General features: G+C 43.5%; 1 protein-coding gene across 1 annotated transcript in view; it reads right to left on the bottom strand.

Moving 5' to 3' along the window:
- LOC135223515 (peroxisomal ATPase PEX6-like) overlaps positions 1 to 17,247 on the bottom strand; it is a 74,873-nt gene that overhangs the window by 44,305 nt on the left and 13,321 nt on the right. Inside the window, 8 exon segments of the mRNA XM_064261965.1 lie at positions 6,412 to 6,463; positions 6,466 to 6,560; positions 7,043 to 7,207; positions 8,422 to 8,525; positions 10,356 to 10,539; positions 11,724 to 11,841; positions 12,073 to 13,474; positions 13,771 to 13,916. Of these exon segments, the coding sequence (XP_064118035.1) occupies positions 6,412 to 6,463; positions 6,466 to 6,560; positions 7,043 to 7,207; positions 8,422 to 8,525; positions 10,356 to 10,539; positions 11,724 to 11,841; positions 12,073 to 13,467 (2,113 nt within the window). The 5' untranslated portion in view covers positions 13,468 to 13,474; positions 13,771 to 13,916.

Below are 17,247 nucleotides of genomic sequence, written 5' to 3'. Positions count from 1 at the left end.
GTAAGAGACAGCTAATATGGAATAGACAGGTAAACAACATATGTTGTAGGTATAAAAGAAAAACCTTGGTTCCTACCTGATAGGTGGTAGACTTCGTGGCTGTAGCCCGGTAGTCTGCATCACCTCAAGACTTTAGCGAGATATGTGATCTATGGCTAAGAGTTCTTGTGGGTCTGCCGATGGGTATATGAACCGCTTACTCGGCAGAGCCTGAAAGGACTTTGTCAATGGGTACTGGACCACTTCTATGACAACACACCTTATGAAGGAGCACAACCAATCCCGACCACCTGATCCTAACCACCATGTTAGTATATAGAATTGTTCTGAGTTATCCCCGAACTCATTACAAACAACCCATAACTCGAAATTAAAACGCATTCATACAAAAATTCTCAAAAAAAAAAAAAAAATTTTAATACTCCTCTAAAAGATATCACAAGAGTTCCTTACTGAACAACAGTGACTGGCCGCCAGTGCAGCACCGAGCCCTCTTTGTCAGCAGAAATCTAGAACATATCTAGTAGAAGGTATGTACAAAGTTAAGGATTGGTGTTTGCTCCCGTACCCAGTATCGTATCCGCCGATACGAAAGGCCCAGAGAAAAGCATTTCTCGTAGGTCACGCGAACGTCTTTAAGATAGTGAGATGCAAATACCGAATTGCACCTCCAATATGTCGTATCAATGATTTTCTTTAGAGACATATTCTTCTGAAAAGAGAGAGACGTCGCCACTGCTCTAACTTCATGAGCTTTTACTCTTAAAAGCGGAAAAGAGTCGTCAGGACAGAACTTGTGAGCATCTGTAATGACACTCCTTATGAAGAAAGCTAATGCGTTCTTAGACATGATTCTTGTGGGGTCCTTAATCGAACACCAACGACTTTGTCTAGAGCCTCCCATTTGTTTCTTCCTTTGTAAGTAGAACTTCAAGGCTCTTACAGGGCAAAGAGACCTTTCTGTTTCTCTACCTACTAGACTCGATAAGCCTTTAATCTCGAATCTCTTGGGCCAGGGATTCGAGGGGTTTTCATTTTTCGCTAGAAAAAGTGTTCTAAACGAGCAGAAGGCCGAGTCTCTGTTAAAGCCGACTTCATCTTCAAGGGCGTGAAGTTCACCAACTCTTTTTGGCTGTCGCCAAAGATAGGAGAAACAAGCCATTTCCTCGTTAAATCCCTAAACGAAGCTAAATGAGGAGGCTCGAATCTGTCAGACGAAAGGAACTTGAGACTACATCCAGGTTCCAGCTGGAGGAGTTTAGTTCCTTAGATTTTGTCGTTTCAAACGATCTAATCAAGTCGTGCAGATCTTTATTATCAGCAATCTCTAGGCCTCTGTTTCTGAAGACTGCCGAAAGCATGCTCCTGTATCCTTTGATAGTCGATACAGATAAGTGAGAGACCTCTCTCAGGAACAAAAGGAAATCAGCGATTTCGGTTATAGAGGTACTGGAGAGGACAACTTCTTAGACTTACACCACCTTCTAAAACCTCCCACTTAGACTGATAGACTCGTCTAGTGGAATCTCTGCGGGCTCTAGCGATAGCGCTTTGCAGCTTCGCCGAGAAAACAATCCCCTCGCTCTGACAAGTCTTTCGATAGTCGAAAGGCAGTCAAGCGCGAGAGCGGGGAGGTTTTGATGAAACCTCTCGAAGTGTGGCTGTCTGAGAAGATCCATCCTTCTTGGAAGGGATCTTTGGGAAGTCTACTGTCCACTCCAGCACCTCTGCAAACCAATCTTGTGCTGGCCAAAACGGGGCTATCAGGGTCATTCTTGTCCCGTTGGACGCTACAAACTTTCTCAACACTTGCCCCAGGATTTTGAAAGGGGGAAAAGCGTACACGTCTACATGAGACCAGTCTAGCAGGAAGGCGTCGACCACGAGAGCTCTTGGGTCTTCCACCACTGAGCAAAAGACTTCCAGCCTTTTGGAAAGGAATGTGGCGAACAGATCTACATGAGGAGTGCCCCAAAGATCCCAAAGACTCTGCACACCTCTGAATGAAGGGTCCATTCTGTGTGAAGGACCCTGGCTTCTCCTGCTCAGTCTGTCCGCCCTGACGTTTCTCGTACCCTGAACAAATCTTGTCAGGAGGGAGATGTTCCTCTGGGAGGTCCAAAGTAGCAGATCTCTTGCTATTTCATATAGGAACAAGAGTGTGTTCCTCCTTGCTTCCGAATGTAGGACAGGGCGGTAGTGTTGTCCACATTCACTTGGACCACACTGTTTGCCACCAAAGGTTCGAAGAAATTTAGAGCCAAGTGAACTGCTAGAAGTTCTTTGCAATTTATGTGCCAGGACACCTGTGCTGCCTTCCAGGTGCCTGACACTTCTCTCGGCGATCCTAGTGTTGCTCCCCAACCCTTCTCCGATGCGTCTGAATATACACTCGGCTTGGGTTCGGAACTTCCAGAGAAATTCCCTTGTTCTCTTTTAGAGGAGACAACCACCATTGCAGGTGTGGTTTCATCTCCATTGAAGGAGAAAACTGTCGGAGAGAAGTCCCGTCTTCCAATTCCATGATCTCCTTAGGAAAAACAAAAACTGAAGAGGACGAAGATGCAGTCTTCCTAGAGGAAAGAACTGTTCGAGCGAGGAAAGGGTCCCTAGAAGGCTTAACCATTCCCTCGCCGAAGTTCGTTCTTTCCTAAGAAGAGAGAGACTTTCTCCAAGCCTCTCACGATTCTCTCTTGCGAAGGAAATACTCGAAAACCCCGAGAATCCATCTGAATTCCCCAGACTAGGACCAAGTTTCTGTCTTGGGGGCGCTCAGTTTGTTGACTTCTCGAGGTTCACGAGTAGTCCCACGCCTTTATCAGGTCTAGGGTCAAAGAAAGGTCCTCCAAACACTGTCTCTCTGTTCTGGCCCTGATGAGCCAATCGTCCAGATATAGAGAGATGTTGACGCCTTTGAGGTGAAGAAAACCTCGCCACATTCTTCATCAGGTTTGTGAAGACCTGAGGAGCTGTGGACAGGCCGAAACACAAGGCCCTGAATTGAAAGATCCTTCCCCCCGTCATGAAACGGAGGTACTTCTTCGAAGAAGGGTGAATCGGGACATGAAAATAAGCGTCTGGAGATCCATCGACACCATCCAATCTCCTTGACGTAAAGCCGCAAGGACTGAGGCGAGTCTCCATAGAGAACTTCTCCTTTAGAACGAACTTGTTCAGAGCGCTGACATCTAGTACTGGTCTCCAGCCCCCCTCCCCCCGGCTTTCGCAACCAGAAAAAGCCGATTGTAAAACCCCGGAGAGTTTTGCTCCAGACTAATTCTATAGCTCGTTTGTCCCACATTTGATTCACCATCAGACGAAGAGTATCCCTCAGTACAGGGTCCCTGTATCTGGCTGACAGTTCCCGCGGAATAGTCTGTAGGGGAGGACTGTCCTGGAAGGGGATAAGATATCCCTTCCTGATTATGGACATCGAAGAGGCGTCCGAGTTTATGAATGTCCAGGCGTCTGCAAATTCGAGAAGCCTGGCACCCACTGGTGTTTGGAGGTTGTCTGTCTCACTTCCCTTTCTTAAAGGGACGGGCAGAAGCTTTACCTCTCCTCTAGGACCTCTTCTCTTAGAGGGAGCTCTGGAGGGAGGGCCTCCTCGAAAGGGCTGAACCGTAGAAGTCGGTCCTTTCTTGTCAACCGCAACTAGGGGTCTCTTCTTCCTTGCAGTTTGAAGGAGAAGATCCTGTGTCGCCTTCTCAGTCAGTGAGCGAGAAATGTCCTTCACTAACTGAGAAGGAAACAAGAAGTCTGACATGGGAGCGAAAACCAGGGCTGCTCTCTGTGAGGGAGAAACCGCCTTGGTTAAGAAGGCACTAAAAAATACTCCTCTTCTTAAGGAGTACCGCTCCAAAGAGAGAGGAGATTTCTCCCGATCGTCTTGTACTGCCTTATCAATACATGACAGAATACTAAGAATGACTTCGGGGTCTAGACCTTCCGAGTCATGAGCCTTCTTAGACATCACCCCAAGGGACCAGTCTAGGAAATTAAACACTTCCAAAATATGGAAGAGGCCCTTGAGGAGATGATCAGTCTCAGAAATCGCCCAAGTCACACGAGCTCCATTCAAAGCGTGTCTCCGCGATGAATCAACCAAGGTTGAAAAGTCCGCTTCAGCCGCCGCTGGGAGAGAAAGGCCCATGTTCTCCCCAGTTCGGTACCAGAAACCTCTTTTACCAGAAAGTATGGCTGGAGGCATACAGAAGGTGGTTCTGCCCAGATCCTTCTTCGACAACATCCATTTGTCAAGAGACTGTAGAGCTCTCTTCATAGAGATCGTAGGTCTCATCTTCAACACCGACGAAGACTTCGGTACGATGCACTCGAAAACAGTGATCGAGGCGAAGGAGGAGCCGCAGGAGTCAACGAATCTCCATACTCCTGCAAAAGAAGGTCCGTTAACCTCGTCTTCCGAATCTACTTCCACACCGTGCGGAGAATCGGCTTGAAAAACGAGAGGATCTTCACCAAGTTCTCTCTCTACTGGCGACAAACTCCTACTAGGGGAGGGACTCATAGAGTGAACAGATTCTCTCTCAAGTCTACTAGTAGTCTCGCGTCTGCTTGACTTCTCACGCCTGGAAAGCTCTTCGCGCTTGGCTGGCGCCTCGCGCTTGTCTGGCGCCTCGCGCTTGGCTGGCGCTTCTCGCTTGGCTGGAGCTTGTTGCTTGGCTGGCATCTCGCGCCTGGCTGACGCCTCGCGCTTGTCTGGCGCCTCACGCATAGCTGACTCCTCGCGCTGGCCTGGCGTCTCGCGCTGGCTGACTCCTCGCGCCTGGCTGGCGCCTCGCGCTTGGCTGAACCTCGCGCCTGGCTGGCGCCTCGCGCTTGGCTGATCCTCGCGCCTGGCTGGCGCCTCGCGCTTGGCGATTCTGCCGCCTGCTGGCGCCTCGCGCCTGAGCTCCTTATCTAGAGCAACTCACTCGGATAGCTCCTGACGCTTGAAAGAATCTTCGCGCCTGGAAGATGTCTCACGCTTGTAAGGCTCTTCATGCCTGGAGGACGCTTCACGTCTGGCAGGCGAAAGAAGACGAGACTTCTTAATAGGAAGTCTAGCGTCCTTCTTGCGAGGGGGATCCCTCGAAAGAACTCCAACCAAAGAGGCTAACTGCTCTTGTACTGCTAGCAATATCCTCTTGAAAGCCACACCAGCGTCCTCTTCAATAGAAGAAAGCAGGAGAACCTCAAGGAGTGCAATCCTCAACTACCGATCGAGGACGCGCGAGACCAGCTTTAGCCTCTTGATAGAAGGGGGAGGGGGCTTCCTCCGAGAAGCGCTCAGGGCTCGAGTCAAACGCGCGTTCTTTCCAGTGGCCTAGAAAGATCCGAGTCCTTCCACCCTCGTTTAGGTGAAGGAGAACCGGACGACGAGAAACAATCTCGTAGGACGCTTCTATTAAAGCGGTCCTGAGCAGATGTAGCGAAACAGAACCTGCTGAAGGGAGGGGACGCCTGACCGTTTGGGGATTCCCACAACCTCCGTACGACTTTCGACTTTCCTTCCTCTGGGTTATGTGAGTTTGGAAGAGGTCTAGGCCTGGGAGCATCGGCAGGGACGGTCAGACGCTCCACAACACTGGGAACACTCACTTCACTAAGTTAATTCCCACTATCAAACTTCCCTTACTTCTTGCATGGCCGCCATTTTTGTCTTTCATTTTCACGAAGAGTCTCCTTGCAGATTGGCGATTTCAGAAGCCGAACTCCGAATGCAAAGCCTTGTGAGGGTTCAGATACATAGGGAGAAATCAAAATCATTAATAATAGGAGAGTTAGACTCAGAAAAAGGCTCAATAGGCCTTGTACTCACACCCTTTTGTGCAGCCCGTCTATTCTATCCCTCTCTAACTTCTTCAAGTAAAGAAGTTAGAGTCTTCCATTCAATTAGCATTCAACTTTTCACACTCAATACAGGTGTTAGCTAAAGAACAGTCAAACCCCCTACACTTACGACATACAGTGTGAGGATCAACCGAAGCCTTCGGTATCCTCACCTTGCAGCCTACATTCACACACACTCTCACACTAACACTTGAATCAGACATTCTATCAGAAAAATCAAAAGCAAGTCCAAATCCAGTCCACAGTAGTGAATGCCAAAACAATGATCCAGTACGTCACCAAGAATCCATATAGATGATCAAAAAAAGTCTTGAAAAGCGAATTCCAGTCAAGGTAGTAACAACAATGTTGATACCACCGGCGACAGAGAAAATATGATAGAAAACGGGAATGGTTCCTAGTCCTGCCGCCCAGGGCAGGCAGGTAGATCACCTGACCTACCGGTAGTGAGTGGCGCGAAATTTGAATTTCTGTCGGGGACGACGGAGTCTTAGCTAAGTATATATCTGACAGGTAAGTTCATTGTATGAAATTAGAACTTTCAAATTCTCTACTTGCCTTGACGAACATTTTCTTCACTCTGCCCAACATACATAGGGTAACAGTTAGGCCTCCTTTTAACAGACATGAGTTAAGACCACACTCAGTTGCCACTGCTTTTGCCAAGAGAGTTTTTCCTGTCCCTGGTGGACCATACAATAAAACACCTGGAAACCAAGGAATAGTTACCTATAAAAAGATATTTTTCAACCTTATGACCACTACTATAAAATGTGGTAAAGTCAGGTGGAAAAGTAAAGCAAAGCTTAATCATCAATGAGTGGAGCTCAGCAGCTCAGCTCCACTTTCCAAAAAAGCAAGCAACAAGAATTTCATGACTACTTTAGACATGACAGATATGACAAAATTTTAATATTTAGGCCTGAATATTGAAAGTTTACCCCCTTGCAGTGGGCTCAAAGATTATGCTAGACAGTTTCCTAACAACTCAAAAAATTATCAAGTACTGTTTACTACATATTGTACAGACCCTTTTTCTTAACATAGGTTTGTTCCAAAGGCAGTTACCCTTTTGGTCACTTCCCCCTTGAATAGGATCACTTTAAGCGCACTCACTTGTAAGGTGTGGCTGATGACTATAAATGTCTAAACATAATTTACAGTTATATTCTCTAGTCTCATTACACACCTGATCGTCGAAGGCCGCTCGAAACCAGTGTTGGATGACGCAGAGGAAGCTGGATAGTGTTCACTACCTCACGCTTGGCTTCTTCTAAGCCACCTATGTCCTTCCACTGCACTTGAGGGATACGGGGTGCCCCTAATGCTTTACTGCGGTTTGCTTGAAGCTCATCTGACAAAAATAGGAAAAAATTAAATTCAATGACACTCTGATGGCCAGATAATCCATATTCATATACTGTATTTAAGAGTAAATAACACCCACCACATATACTGCTTTAAATATTTTCAAACAATAGAGAGATATCAAATGAAGCTTTTGACACAGTAGAAACATGTAAAAGTTCATTTCATCTTTAAACTGCTCTAAGTTTCATCTCTATTAATTAAAGGTACAGTACATACAGACATGAAATACTTCCACACAGGATTACAAGCATCGGAGATTTCTCAAATGGAAAGGATCTCAAAATTAGGGAAGAGAAAATCATCTGGAAGGATAAGAAACTAAGGGGGACCTAATGATAAAAAAGTTCTGTGACTTCCTTTCCTTTCTACTAAGCTCTGGCATTCAAGTATTTCTGCCTCTCTTTTTCTTGAGTCTCAAAGCCTTCCTTCCTGTGAAAGGCTGAATGTCTACTGCTTTCTTTGTGGCTGTGCCTCACTATTCTCCGGAAAGTAAAAGAGCAAATATTAGAATGAGTGTAGTGGGATTGGTATGAAAAAATGCCTGATTCTGTTAAATACCTTGGAAGCAAATAAAAGGTATGAAAGAACATTGTGGGATGTAAAGACATGTAAAACTGAATAAGGTTGGCCTAATAACAATTTCTTGAAGAAACAAATAATCTGCACATGATCACATTCAAAGAAACCACAGGGTTTTAATGCTCTGCAACAAGAAAAAAATTTGGGCCCATGTTTTGTGTATAGAGATGTTCATAAAATAACATGGGTACACAAAGCTTTGTAAAAGATCATAAGATCACAATGGAAGAGGCAGTTAGTCACAAATGTGACAAAGGATTGTAAGAACAGAATGAAGAGGCAGATAGTCTCAAATGTGACAAAAGTTTTAGAAAGGGGAAACCTCCTATAAAAGTGTTAAAGAAGGCATATTAAGAAGACAAGTAGTAAAAGTAGTATTAAGAATAAAACTGAATGCAAATTAACATGACAACGAGAGTATAAAGATTCTTGGGATTGAATATGAAGACACTATGAAATACAGCTAAATACAATTAAATGAACAATCAACACAAGATATAGAAAGTTTAGAGAGGTCTGTGAATACAGTATTTGGTGATTAATCTCTTAAAAAACTTGACAGTAGTTTGACAACTGTAGTGGTGTTCAATATATACAATTTTAGAACAATCTACTCACCTAAAGCCTTTATAACATCCTTGTAGGTCACAGGTGGAGTATCATTACTGATATTAGCACCATTGATTTTTTCATCTTCTGAAGACAGTCGATATAAACATAACCTGTGGAAAAATGATGGAATTTGCATAAGTATGCCATTTACATACTAAATACTAAATCTTGCACAAAAGTAACGTAAAATGTACTCTTAATGTACAGTATCAGATATAAAGCATCAACTGCTAAATGGTCATGATCAGGTAGCTAACAGTCTGAATTTTAAATGTTTCAATATATTTCATCAGTCTATAAAAAAAAACTTATGTTCCACCTAAATAAAACTTTTATTTTACATCTTTCCTGAATAAACCATGTAACAAGTAACGCCTCAGCCCACTACATAAACTGTGGTCCACAGTATAGTACCTGTTCATTAAAACTAGTTATGGGTTAATGGACTACCTGTTCATCAAAGCTAGTTATGAGTTAATGGACTAAGGGATCTGTAAGCCTAGATCCTCTGGCCAGTCTATTATACATGTAAACTAGCATTCTATCTGTAGAGAAAATTAACTGATTACTGTAACTAAGAGTGACCAATACCCCTTTCCATCAGGTTTTCTTTGGCCATTTTGACTCTATCTTCCTGTACTTTTGACTTTCTAATGGCAGCTAAATAACCAGTGTTCTGAAGTCCTAGGCTATGCATAGATTCTACAACATGGTGCTGGCTTTGCGTGTACCTTGCCTGAGCACACATACAAGCATACTTTCCCTGTTTTGTTAGTTTTCTATTCACTATATGTACTACATAACATTACGATTCATCTGTAAACAAGTAGCCAATGAAGGTACAATGTGTATTTTTCCTAAAGCAATGATACATGTACTGTACTATACTCTGTTTTTTCCATCTGTCCATCCGCCTGTGGTGTTTGCATATGGTAACACTGCGTCCCGGGCTTTAGATAGTTACATTCAACAATGATAATAATATCCTATTTCAAATATTAACGGTGTAATTAGCATACAGTAATTTATTAAAACACTTTTCAGTTGCAAATGCACACCCAGATATCCTTTTAAATACCTAAAAACTTACACATAGTGTAATTATTTAAAGGCCGGGACGCAGTGTTACCATGCAAAAACACCACAGGCAGATGGACAGATGGAAAAAACAGAGTATAGGTATGCACATACACAGACTGAAAATTATTTATGTAACACTACATTATTGTAATACAGCATTTGATGTCAATAAAAATACTTTATAAAGGGGGAAGTTAGGGTGTTGTTTACTTAACATAATACTGTACATACATGTACATATACCTGAAGGATAGCCTATTGGCTAGGCTTATACAGTGACTTTATAATAGAACACAATCACATATGTAATAAAGTTTACAGAAAATCTTATTCCAGCACACCAACTTATAAAAAATTTCTTATATTTAACCTACAATTTTGCTTTTTACATCCTTTTTGACTGCATATTTAAGCACTCATAAATCACTGTCACTGTCATCCATTAGATGCACAAAAGTAGGGGTGTTATAAAGTAATTTATACTATACATACATAAGTTGCTTCTGTTTTCTCTTGTAAATTACAGCAGAATTATCATTACAAATATATTTTTCCTAGTGTTGTAGCTGTATGCTTTGTCCCAGATTTTTTCCTACCATACTGCAAATACTTATTTTACTAACGTATTAAATGTTTATGTGTAAAACAGTACCTCTCTTAATATTTTCCCCAGGGGGGTATCTTATAAGGCCGGGGGTCTCATATGCCACAAAATATAATAGCATGACAGATCAGGAACTTTACCTTAACCAACGTATTTTATATTTACTAATTAGGTTCTTCTGATATCCTATACAAAAGCTTAATTTAGCTTAGTAATAGATACTTGCACTTATATCTTTTATATATCACTGACTAACCTTTGAGCTGCAACATACAGAGCCTGAAAATCTCCAAAAATGTATCCAGCTGTGCGTTGCGCTAAAATTCTCATCTTATCCTTCGGCTCTGGCAGTGAGAAGATCCAATCAAACATCAAACTTCGCTGAGAAAGGTCTGGTACCTCAACAATTTCTTGGTGGCTCCACACACTCCACAAATCAGCTATAAAAGGTAGTTACTTCATAAACTATAATAATAAAGAAATATATAGAAAAATAAATTTTTCAACTTATGAAATCATGGCTTAACAGAAATTTTTGCTAATCATTAAATGTTGAAAGATTTGGTCAAAACTATAACCTATTATCATATCACTCCTAATGGCTTAGCATGTAATCAGAAGAGGCAGGCAACTGCCACCCTAACACATAAAAAGCTTTTGTATGAAGTGAATTGATGGAAGAATGGAAATTTATTTTAAATTCTATACATTCTCTTTTGGAACAAAATAGACAAAATTATTACTATCAATTCACATAGTATGGACAAGGACACAGCAAGAAGACTCTTGATAAGAATGTAAAAATTCCTAAAAGACTTGTTGGGAAACAAGTGATTATACACACACTCCTAACAGGTCACCCATGCATTATTCTGCCTATTTTGAATGCCACTCACACTACCAGCACAAAGATATAGCATATGCTAACTTTAATAGTAGGTAAGATTCATTCCAAATAAAAAGCTTTTGTGGGACTTTATTTTAAGTCATCAATTAAGTATCAGACAATGTGGTCTGAATGTCATTGATGAAACTCAATATATCTGAGCATTCCTCACAAAATTTATGCTGCCACAAGAAAGTTCTCTTATCATTTCAATACATTTGCTCTATAAAAATCCAGTACATAACTTTCTTTAAAAATGCAATCTTACAGCGAGGGTGGAACCTCGGTTTTCATACGTAATCCATTCCAGAACGTCTGATGAAGCCTGAAATGTACAATTATGCATTCCAGATACCCACAAATATTAGTAAAATACATTCTATTGAGAATAAGCACAGTTTTACATACAGAAAACAATGAAAAATAAACTCGTCTTAGGGTATGGAAGATGGAGAGGAGGGGAAAGGGAGGAGGAGAAGTTATTGTTTGGAAGGGGAATCCCACTCCACAAGGACTTCAGGTATCAAGGACCTACCTGTGTTTACTTCTCTTCATTTTTTACTGGCACTATCTGGGGTCACTTCCCTTCTTCGTTTTTTACTGGCACTAGGACCAGCTTGAGAGTCATATGAAATCTGAGGTCAGACTGTATAAGTGACTAAATCAATTGTTCAAGTTCAGTTAGAGTTCAAATCTAAAAACTAATCAAAAAAAGATAAATTGTGTTCTGAACTGTACCTGAGACCAAAGATCGCTGAGGGGTTGTACCCACTACAACAACATCTGACTGTTGTAGTTTAACCATTTCTTCTTTCAAAGCTCCTACCACACGACCATCATCATTTCCATCATTATCCTGTGCATTGTTTTGGTTTTTAAGACAAAAAAGAAATGAAGAGAAAAACTGTATTATACTGAATATCATACAATTTTAGATCTAGTCTACCAAAAGTCAAGAGATGTATTAATAATTATTAATAATGCATTAATAATTTGATTCATTCAATACAGTATCAGATAATCATGCAATACTTTACTAAAATACTTATTATTTTCAGATGACAGGAATGGCAATTTCACAATGTACCTTTGCAATGCAATGAACATCTTTCAGAGCAAGAATACAATGGCCATTCATTGATGCTCGTACAAACACCTGGCGAACACGTGCTTCAGTTGTTCCACTTGCGTCCCCTTTTAAATGCCAGCAATCGACCCAAAGGACTTCTAAACCCAGATCAGAGGCTGCCAAGTTTACTGCTTCTTCAACTCCATTACCTGGAGGTCCAATAAATAAAACAGATGCACTGGCTACCGAATCTGCCGTAACTGAATACCGTTCTTTCATCACTTGAGAAGATGCCACACATTCAGATGCTCTTGCACTTGATGTGTGTGAATTATGCAAGTCACTCTTATCACTGCATTCTGAACAAACTTGTGAATTGGTTTTTGAATCAAATAGCCCTTGAGCTCTGCTTTTCTCCATCTCCATGACTGATTTTAACTTTGAAATACTGCTGTTTAAAACTGGAGGTATTTTTACTTTACCATCTCTCTGAATGGTTTCATTCAGTGAAGGAAGAGGGCAATGTGTTGCACCGCTAAGATACAGCCTAGTGAAGCTTTTATTCACAAGCATTGTCTGCTGGCTTTCATTTCTGTCCTTCCCTTTAACAGAGCAAATTTTAATGAAGATATATTTTGGAGGGATTATACAATTACTGTTAGCAAATTCATAAGCAAGATGGCTTGGCAGTGGAATCACAAGGACATCATCAAAGGTTACTCCTTTTGGTAAGCTAAAATAGTCATTAATAATTCTATCTATATAGCTTCCACATTTATAATGGAGGGATTCTATATATTTAACCTGCACCTCAGATGCTTGCCGTGGGCCACTTTGGAAATTCACATCCTCATATATCAGAGGTTCTGTATTGTGAGCATTATGCCACAACACAAGTACTCTTTGAAAAGCTGATGACATACAGTACTGAAAATCATTTGTCAACTCTACAGTAACTTCCACATTCTGTTGGTTCTTGACCACATTATGATAAAGAATGGGAGATACCATGCATAAATCATCAGGAATATCTGGTGATATATGGAAAACAATCCATCTACTTTTGGTGTGACAGAACTGCTTTAAATTTGGGTCTTCATAGCACTTTGTGTAAAAGTTTGCATTTACCCACTGGCAATTCTTCACACTAAGAGAAAACGCAGTCTTTGGACTGACAAGGGCCACAGAATTGAGATCATACTCAACTCCATTTGGTTTCACTTTTTTGTGGAAGCTTTTCACTGAAAGTTTTTGCACTTTCAGGGTAATCTTGGTACAACTTCCTCTGGCTACTTTGGTGGCATATACAATAGGATTCCTTATGTGGGGACGGGTTGCTTTCAGTAGCGAGCAAACATACAGGAGAATACCCAACTCACAAAGTCCTCTTTTGGTAAACTTCCTTTTATCCATAGTTGACCTGAAATATGAAATTTTTAAATATCAACAGGTAAAGAACACATTCAAAGTAAAATTAAATAATCTTCAGTTGCACTGATAAATAAAACCTATGGAACTGTATGTTTCATAATATTTGATTGAATACACAGAATAAAATAAAAAATTTTAACTTCCCAAAATATTTTTTGGTTGCAGTAGAAAAAACTACAATGAAATTTTCATGTATAAAAATTTGAGAAACCATACATATAAAGTACAGTACTGTATCTTGAACTTATAAAACATATTTTAAATGAAATTTTCTGATTAACTTACTTTATTTTACATTAGCCCTAAGCTACTGACAATAGCATTAAGACAAGACCAATCTGCACTACGTGAAGAAGTCACAGCACATATATACATATTTTTCAGTATTGTCTTCATGTACAATTAACCTCCTTCCTTCTTTCATTACAGGCCTGAAAATTTTAGAAGTGGTAAATATATTGTAAAAATGATATTGTTAAACTACAATAAAGTTTTGTACATACTTACCTGGCAGATATATACTTAGCTATAGTCTCCGACGTTCCCGACAGAATTCAAATCTCGCGGCAACAGCGCGACAGGTAGGTCAGGTGGTCTACCTTACCCGCCGCTGGGTGGCGGATGTACGAACCACTCCCGTAAGCTTGTCAGATTTTTCTCTTCCCCACCCCTGTCTCCTGAGGGAGGCGGGTGGGGGCCATTAATCGTATATATCTGCCAGGTAAGTATGTACAAAACTTTATTGTAGTTTAACAATATCATTTTTGTACATGAACTTCCCTGACAGATATATACTTAGCTGATTGGCACCCTTGGTGGAGGGTAAGAGACAGCTCCATAATACAGGTAAGACGGGAAACAACTAATGTTTGTAGGATATAAAAATGACAATTTGTCTAAAATTGCATTTTTCCTAACTATACAAACCTGAGGTCCTTTTACAATAGGAAGATACTAGCGGCAGCTGGATAGGTCGTAAGCTTTCGAACAAGGGGTTCGGTAGTTAACTGCTTGTCCGACAGTCGCGCGCGCGCGACTGGGAGGTAAACAAATCACTTTTGCTTTGGCCCGAGCAAAAACTGCAGAGTGAGGGGGTGGCATGAGGTGGGGCTATGTGTAAAAGGACCTCAGGTTTTGTATAGTTAGGAAAAATGCAATTTTAGACAAATTGTCATTTGTTCCGACACGGCATACAAACCTTCGGTCCTTTTTACAATAGGAAGACTCACTTCTTGGTGGGTGGAATCTGAGTCTTTTGTGAACAGACTGGTGTTCGCCCTACCTTGGAAGCTTCCCTGGTCGTAAGAGCGAGGGAGGGATCCAAGCCTCTGTCCGATTTGATCGGGTGTGCACCGCAGGATCAATGGTCAGACCTCTGGACCGAGTACTAAGAGAGGGGCATGCGCATCTCTTAGTACCAGCAATGCAAGAACTTGTTCCTGTACAGGAGCAAATATAAAGTCATGGGTTTGACTCTTGTAGGCATCCACTTCCCCCCCTTGTAGAAGAAGTGGTGGATATTTCTGCTCCTATCCCTAGTGAAAGGGATAGGATGGGGCTCTGTCATATAGCTCACTCTGCATCTCGTCCTCATCCAGCGTAGTGACGACCATGGCCCTCTGCCCACAGGTAGAGGGGAAGGAAAAGATGGGAAGAGAGAGCCAGTCACTCACTCACTCACACATCCATCCACACGTCCACCACCAGGACTCGATGCTGTTTCAGCCTGCGAGGGTCTGGGTTAGCTACACAACTTGTTGAGCAGCCACCACGGGTCCCAAGGAAAAGGTGTCCAAGGACCTGTGGGCAATATCCCGAAGGTAGAAGGACGTAAAGGTAGTCTGGTTAGGACCAGACCCCTGCCTTCATGGACCTGCGCCACGGAGAAGTTTCTTGCGAAACGCCAACGAGGGGCCAATACGTTCTGACTTCGTGAGCTCTCGGACGGGACGTACGGATGTCCGTCACTACCATCAGCCTCATACGCCCTCCTGATGACCTCACGCAGCCAGAATGAAAGAGTGTTCTTGGATACTTCTTTCTTGGTGACCCCGGTGCTAACGAAGAGGCGTCGACACTCAGGCCTGAGGTGACGAGTTCTCTTCAGATAGCGCCGTAGCGCCCTCACAGGACAAAGCAGCATCTCATCCGCATCATTATCGGTGAAGTCCAATAGGGAGGGAATCGTGAATGACTCGAACCTGTCATCAGGGACTGACGGGTTCTGAGTCTTCGCAACGAAGTTCGGGACGAAATCGAGCGTCACGGATCCCCATCCCCTGAGTGTCGTACATCATAGGAAAGACCATGAAGTTCCCCTACTCTCTTTCGCCGATGCCAGGGCCAGCCAGAAGAGGGTCTTGAGGGTCAGATCCCTGTCTGACGACTCTCGGAGTGGCTCGAACGGGGTTCGAGTCAGACTCCTAAGGACGAGAGTCACGTCCCACGCAGGGGCCTGAGTTCCCTGGGTGGGCAAGACCTCTCGAAGCTCCTCATCAGCAAGGAGATCTCGAACGAGTTCGAGATGTCCAACCCCCTCAGTTTCAGGACGAGCGCCAAGGCGGCTCTGTATCCTGTCACTGTGGGACTGATAGGAGCTTCTCACGGAGGCGAAGAAAAACGAGGAAATCCGCTACCTGCTGAAGAGTGGCTCTGAGAGGAGATAGACCCCGTCTACGACCACCAACCACAGAAGACGGCCCACTTCCCCTGGTACACAGCTGCAGAGGACTGACGGACGTTCCCCAAGCCATCTCTGTTGCTGCGCTACGAGAAAGCCTCTCGTTCGCAAGAGATGGTGGATAACAGCCAGCCGTGAGACGTTAGGGACTGGACTGCTCGGTGGTACCGCTCGACGTGTGGCTGGGCGAGAAGGTTGTGCCAAGGGGGAATCTCTCTCGGTTCTCCTGCGAGAAGAGCCAGCAGGTCCGGATACCAAATGGCCTGTGGCCATTTGGGAGCCACCAGGATCATCCTGAGATTCGGGGTGACCAGCGCTCGACTGATCACCTTGCGAATCAGGCTGAACGGGGGAAAGGCATAGACGAAGAGGTTGTCCCACGGGTGTTGAAGAGCGTCCTCTGCAGCTGCCCATGGGTCCGGCACGGCCGAGAAGAACACCTGGAGCTTCCTGTTGTGCCGGGTGGCGAACAGATCCACGACTGGTCGCCCCCACAGGTCGAAGAGCCTTTCCGCCACGTCCTGGTGTAGAGACCATTCGGTCCCTATCACCTGATCCCGACGGCTGAGCGTGTCTGCTACTACATTCCTCTTCCCTGGAATGTAGCGTGCCGACAGCTCTATTGAGTGTGCCTGAGCCCACTCGTGCACCTGCCGTGTCAACTGGTACAACGGGAGAGCACTAGGCCCCCCTGTTTGTTGACGTAAGCCACCACCGTGGTGTTGTCGCACATCAACACCACTGAGTGTCCCATCAAGCGGTCCTGAAACTCTTGGAGAGCGAGGAACGCTGCCTTGAGTTCCAGTACATTGATGTGAAGGTGCTTGTCGTTCTCGTCCCACACTCCCTGAAGTCAGCAACTCCTCCAGGGGTGTGCGCCCCATCCCTCGTCGATGCGTCTGAGAACAGCTGCATGTCCGGGGGGGGGGGAGTGCGCAGAGGCATCCTCTTAAGAGGTTCCTGTCGTCGAGCCACAGGCTAGGTCCTGCCTCACCTACCTGTGTCAGTGGACACTGGAAAGCTTGGGGATCCGTCGCCTGTGACCAACTCTCATAGTCTCCATTGAAGAGACCGCAGGTGAA

Source organism: Macrobrachium nipponense, chromosome 10 (assembly GCF_015104395.2).
Source record: "Macrobrachium nipponense isolate FS-2020 chromosome 10, ASM1510439v2, whole genome shotgun sequence".
Lineage (NCBI taxonomy): Eukaryota > Metazoa > Arthropoda > Malacostraca > Decapoda > Palaemonidae > Macrobrachium > Macrobrachium nipponense.
This window is presented reverse-complemented; position numbering and strand designations above follow the sequence as displayed.